Source organism: Populus trichocarpa, chromosome 16 (genome assembly GCF_000002775.5).
Source record: "Populus trichocarpa isolate Nisqually-1 chromosome 16, P.trichocarpa_v4.1, whole genome shotgun sequence".
Taxonomy (NCBI): Eukaryota; Viridiplantae; Streptophyta; class Magnoliopsida; order Malpighiales; family Salicaceae; genus Populus; species Populus trichocarpa.
In genome coordinates this window covers 6375991-6382215 of record NC_037300.2, presented here as the reverse complement: position 1 = coordinate 6382215, position 6225 = coordinate 6375991, and the positions used below count along the sequence as shown (strand labels likewise).

Genomic DNA, 6225 nt, shown 5'->3' with positions numbered 1-6225 from the left:
TCTCACCCAAGTAGAATTCTATCTTCCTTAAAACAACTTCATAGCTTTGGTTGGTACCTGTCACTTTGTAATTATGTGTTTTTGAGAACTGGGTGCTTGGAACTTTGATCCTTGAATCTTCCATGGGTATTGGGTTCATGACACTCGAACCACAGTCAATAGGTTGGCTTGGTTTTCGACTAGACGCAACCCAAAGAAAAAGACTGGATTCTTTTCTTGGGCTGATGTTGAACTTGCAAATTGGAGAAGACCATGCTCCTCGGGTGCCTGCGAAGGTATAAGAAATTGTCTTAATAGGACAACAAAACATCGTCTTTGAAGTGTCTACAAGTTAATCCAAAAAATATGCACTGTTTTGGTATCTGGATATACTCATACACGTGATGGGATGGCATGTAATCCAAGGATAGACCAAAAAATGCTCATCAAGTTCAGGGAATAATGTGTGCAGTAAGAAAACTCGGTCTGAAGTTCTGGCAGGTTTACTATTAGAGACAAAAACCTTGCTCAGTCCACTCTGAAGTCTTGTTCTGGTTTTCAAGGCTGCATTTGAAAATCTGGGGGTTAAAAATCTTCACCGCCATCTTATTTTAAAGCTTTGTGCATGCTTCCTTAACTTCAAAAGCCATGAGTGACGCTCGTTCTTGGTTGAATCAGAGTGAAATGGGTGTTAGGATTTGAATTGAAATGATAAAATATATAAGAAGCCTCTGGTGAAATCAAAGCGGCTAGATTTTCCAAGAAAGGGTTATCTGGTCTGGCACCAGTGATAAAGACGATCCTAATATATAAACTTCAGAAACAGAAAAAGTATGCTAGCTTATGAAGTCGCCAGCATCGTATCATCTTTTGTCCACTCTGATATGCTATACATGTAGCTTCATCAAAAGTAGCTTCAAATACAACACTAAGGGCACTAAACCTTAACGCTATGTATATATAGAAACAAATTAGTAAGCCTCGGCTGTCATAAGCCCAGTACTCCAGGTTGGAGCAAGTCACAAAAACCAACAATGAAGTGACGCGTTTAATTTTTATATAATTTTTTAAATTTATTTTTAATATTAGTATATTAAAATAATTTCAAAATATAAAAAAATAATTAATTTAAAGTAAAAAAAAAATTCAAAAATACAGTTGGATTATATTATAATGTCAAATACCATCTTAATTAATCAAACTCGAAAAGAGAACGAAAACAAGAAAGAAGACGACCTTCATGGACCCAGGTCCAGCATCAACTGGACAGCATATCCTTGATAATTCCCTACATCACATGCTTTCTTTGATGTTCACTATCATGTGAGTTTATTATCCATGCAATGATATTAACTAATCAATACTCTACCCTCATCACGTTTGCAATTTCTTGCTTCAATGCAAGAAGAACACGGGCCCATCCTGATGTCTCTTTCTGCTATTTGTGTTATTAGCTATATATCTCACATCATTAGCATTTAACACACATGGATTCAAGTTGGGCAAACTCTAATCATGTGTCTTCTCTCCATTGAGCTTTGTATCTGCTCCCTGGCATGCCTTAAAGCGTCAAGAACTTCAATAACACTTCTATTGACTACCTTCAACTCACTTTTCTTGGTAGAAGCTGGCAAACTCAATGGGACTAGTGCCAAAGAATTATTCACATAAGCCTCGTTATCACTCTCATTTCCTGCATTTTTCTCCATCTCCACCACTGATGCTTTAATGCTCGCAGAACTGAAAGAGATTATTAGAATACTGACTTAATTAGCTTAAAGAAACCCCATTAAATTATCATAAATAAAAGTGGCTATTGAAAAGGACAAAGCATGTTGAACTTGATACCTTTGATCATCAATCTTTGAATCTTGTGAACATGCAACGGTTTCATGCCTTGATTTATCTAAAGAACAATCTTTGAGGTTATTGTCAGCATTTGAATCTTGAGTCTCTCCGATGGAATCGGAAACAGGACAAATATTTTGATTGGATGTAGTTGTTTCAGAGCCATTGTCTTTCATATCTTGTGAGTCTGCTGTGATTATGACTTGGGGCTTGGATTCAGATTCTTCGGGGTCTTTGTGGCCTGCAGTACTTGTGGATGATGCGCTACAAAATCCACTAATCTCAGATGAACTTGACTTCTCTGATCCCTCTGATGCAGGCCAAATCTTCAAGGACTCAAGCTTCTTCATCAAGAATTTATGCTTCTTTTCAGCTTTTTTCCTCAATTTGATCTCTTCTCTGAGTTTGTCCTCTAGCTCTATTAACTATACCATCAAAAAATAGATGAAAATGAAACTTGAGATCTTACATTTGATGCATTGTGGTTGTATATTGACATCCCAAATGCGAAGCATGCAATAACATCAATCTACCCAGAAGGAGAAGAAAAAAAGTAAATTAAAGGCCATCCAGATGTCAGGGATAGAAGGAACAGACCTTATTGCCCATGAGCTCTGCCTCCTCTTTAGCAATCTTTGAAGCTTGTCTCTCTGCAAGCAACCTTCCTCTCAGGCATTCTAGAGTCCTCAAACTATCCTCTCCTTCCATTTTCTTGCTTTCACGAACACTGAGAGGCAATCCATCTCAAAATGTGAGAGATAAGAACAATTAAAGAAGATAATACAGAGAGATCAACAAGAGCCCACCTCCATACTTTGCCATCCTTCCCAGTAGCTGTCATTTTCTCTGTCACTGAGCCTACTTGATGAGTTAAATTCTCTGGAAAGAAAGAAATGTGGAAGACATTTATCCCAGCCACTACTGTTCTCAGAACCAAAACTGTGAAAATTTGTATGAAAGATAGGGGAGGAGCTACCTATGTTCAAAAGCTAGTGCTTTGGTCTCTCTTGCTCATGTCAGGTGCCTTTAAATCCACCTTTGTTTATTACCACTGCCACCCTTCATCATTTTTGCTTTGGCTCGTTGCTCTTTTTCTCTTCGCGTTAATTTTCACCTCAGAAACCACCGTGATTTCCTTTCTTTTAAAACAAGACAGTGAAATCAGCCACTTTCACTGTGTGAAAACATCCTATCATAAGCTCCACCTCCAGAAGTAAACATAGGCAGACATTTCAGTTGGACCACTTTCAAATTTAGCAAATACAGAGGCACATACCGCTCACTACTCACTGGCATTTAATGGCATCCAAGAGACAATCCGTGTTGGAGAAATCAACGTGAATCGAGAGAGAGAGAAATCAACGTGAATCGAGATGTTTTATTATAGATTGTAATATTAATTTTATTTTTAATTTTATTTTCTTCGAGTTGTGTTTTTAGTTGTTTGTATTTTTTTTTCTCTTTCATAACAATTAAAATATATAATTATCTTTTTTTTTGTTTGTCAAATTAAGCATAACTGTCATACCCAAGTCTGTTGAGTTTGGCTTAGCCGTTTTACCCAAGTATCTTAGGTCTGACATGGCTGCCGGACCCAAGAGCCTAAAATAAAATTAAAATTAAAAAAGTAATTAAAATTTCTATTTAGGATATTTAAATGATATTTTAAATGTTTTTTTTATAAAAAATAAAAATAATTTATAAAAAAATTAATAAGGATTTCTATTTAAAATACTTCAAGATAGTTTAAATATTTTTTTAATAAAATTTTTTTAAAAAAATAATTATAATTTCTGTTTAGAATACTTTAAAGAAAGTTTAAATGTTTTTCTTATAAAAAATTAATTAAAATTTATGTTTAGGATACTTCAAAAATAATTTAATTTTTTTTTATAAAAAATAACAAAAATTAATTAGCATTTTTGTTTAGGATATTTCAATGGTAGTTTAAATGTTTTTTTCTAAAAAATTTTAATTAGGATTTCTGTTTAGAATATTTCAACGATAATTTAAATGTTTTTTTAATAAAAAATAAAAACATTTATAAAAAAATTAATTAGACATGGCCGCTAGACCTAAGTATGTTGGGTTTGTCATAGCCGCACTTCTGTTTAAGATACTTCAAGGATAGTTTAAATTTATTTTTATAAAATAATAATAAAAAATTTATTTAGGATACTTCAAGGATAGTTTAAATGTTTTTTTTTTTTTTATAAAAAATAAATTTTTTTTTTTAAAATGAATTAGGATTTTTATTTGGGATACTTCAAGGATAGTTTAAATTTTTTTTATAAAAAAATATGAAAAATTATTTAGGATAGTTTAAGGATAATTTAAATGTTTTTTTTATATATAAGAAAATAAATTAGGATTTATGTTTATGATATTTCAAAGATAGTATAAATTGTTTTTATAAACAAAATAGAAAATTTTTATAAAAAACATTACTTATGATACTTAAAGGATAATTTAAATGTTTTATTTGATAAAAAATAAAAAATAATTAATTAATTAGGATTTCTGTTAAGTATACTTCAAGGGTAGTTTAAATATATTTTTTAATTAATTAGAATTTCTATTTAGGATACTTAAAGGATAATTTAAATTTTTATTTTTATAAAAAAGAACAACAATTTATAAAAAAAACCAATTAGAATTTTTGTTTAGAATACTTCAACGGTAGTTTAAATGTTTTTTTAGAAAAAATAAAAATATTTATAAAAAAAAATTAATTAGAATTTCTATTTATTATACTTAAGGATAGTTTAAATATTTTTTTATAAAAAATAAAAATAATTTATAAAAAAAACTAATCAGGAACGGATGCTAGATTCAAGTCGTGTGGGCCTGCGACAAACGCCAGACCAAAGTCACTTGGGTCTGCCATGACCGTCAGACCCAAGTCTGTTGGGTCTAAAATATTCTCTAATGCTCTTAATATTTCTTTTATATATTTTTTTAAAATATTGACCCACTGCATAGCATAAGACAATATACTATATAATATGAGTATAATGTATGACTACATGAAAAAAAGAAAAAAAGCATCAGAATCTTGAATTATGTCACGGAGCTACAATCTCATTGAGCCTGACCCTAGATGTCCCTGAATTGTCTTCCTCTTCGACACCAATCGAGTTTTTTCACCACTTTTCTCAATAATTGTATTTTCCATTTGTTTTTACACTTACTCCTACTTGTCAATGTAATTCCCATCTGTAATAATATCAACAGTATTTCATGTCCAACTGAAGGAATCCTTCAATATAATATCGTCTTAATTACTACTGTTTGTATTGTATTTTTCTTTTCATCATCACTTCATTATCTTTTGCAACTTCAACATTATTTGGCATCATTAGCTGCTACTCGATCTATTGAAGTGTTAGAATCAGCTTGCATTGCACTCAAAGAAAGGAGTAGTGGCTAGTATTTCTTTAGTATTTACTAATGATTGATGACTATGGCAGCCATTCTAATTGATTTTGCATTATGAATCTGCCCACCTTACTAGCATGGCTTGGGCAAAGGACCTTCATCAGCACTCAAACGAACGAAAGAGCTATAACAATGATTGAAACTGATAAATACCCCTCTAATCAACAATCAACAAAAAAGAAAAAAAAAATAGATATAACCAAAGTGATGCAGCCTTGGCTTGTAGAAACAAAACATTCTAAACATTCAGGTGATGATTTTACACAACTAGATATGGATCTAATCTACAAAAACTATGTGGATATTATAAAAGATGCTTTTATAGACTAGTAGGACAGGTCTAGACCCAAGAACAGGTCTGGTCATGCCAAACTAGGTTAGGGCTTATAGAATTAGAAAAATGACAATGGATCCTGACTAATACTGAAAACCAAATGCATGATTAGAGGAGACATCCCCTTAAATGAGAAGTTATTAGATATGGTGATTTTAGTTTTCTTGTTAAAATTTCCGAGTTTGCTGGAACTTCATAGTTAGAAAAAGTTCATAGACTAGGTGAATAAAGTTGAGAGGATTTTTAAGTAAAATGAGGTTCTTAAGTTCACGCGAGTTAAGTTAATCGCAATCAAACTATAAAGTCAAGCATATATTTGGTGGGAATAGTTGGAAAAAAAACACAAGAGAGGCAAAAGAAATTCAAAAATCAATGATTGAGACAATATGAAAAAAAAAGATGAGGGAGCACTTCCTTCATTTTAGCTATTATCAAACCCTATACTAGAGTTTTCACACGTCAAAACAAAGAGGTAAGTTTGTCAATGATTACACTGATGATTTCTACTTGCTAGTAGCTTTGAATGATTTGGAAAAAACTAAAAAACAATTAGTGACGAGGTATCTAAGTGATATATGATTATTCATCCAAGATGTATTGTGTCTTAAATCTATGTAGACAATTTA

General features: G+C 31.8%; 1 protein-coding gene across 1 annotated transcript; it reads right to left on the bottom strand.

Annotated features, from left to right (window-relative positions):
• Positions 1-1124: 1124 nt before the first annotated feature.
• On the bottom strand, positions 1125-3130 carry LOC7465285 (uncharacterized). The gene is made up of 5 exons (XM_024587571.2): positions 2804-3130; positions 2634-2706; positions 2425-2554; positions 1828-2252; positions 1125-1719 (listed from the first exon to the last, which is right to left on the bottom strand). The coding sequence occupies exons 2-5, from the start codon at positions 2666-2668 to the stop codon at positions 1473-1475; spliced, it is 837 nt and encodes a 278-aa protein (XP_024443339.1). The 5' UTR covers positions 2669-2706; positions 2804-3130; the 3' UTR covers positions 1125-1472.
• Positions 3131-6225: the final 3095 nt, after the last annotated feature.

Excerpts from the sequence above, each read along its gene's own strand:
- LOC7465285 (XM_024587571.2), bottom strand. The coding sequence starts at position 2,668 with ATGACAGCTACTGGGAAGGATGGCAAAGTATGGAG. Across the intron at positions 2,555-2,633 it reads AAGGATGGCAAAGTATGGAG|TGTTCGTGAAAGCAAGAAAA; the intron begins GTGGGCTCTTGT and ends ATTGCCTCTCAG. Across the intron at positions 1,720-1,827 it reads TCAAAGATTGATGATCAAAG|TTCTGCGAGCATTAAAGCAT; the intron begins GTATCAAGTTCA and ends AATCTCTTTCAG.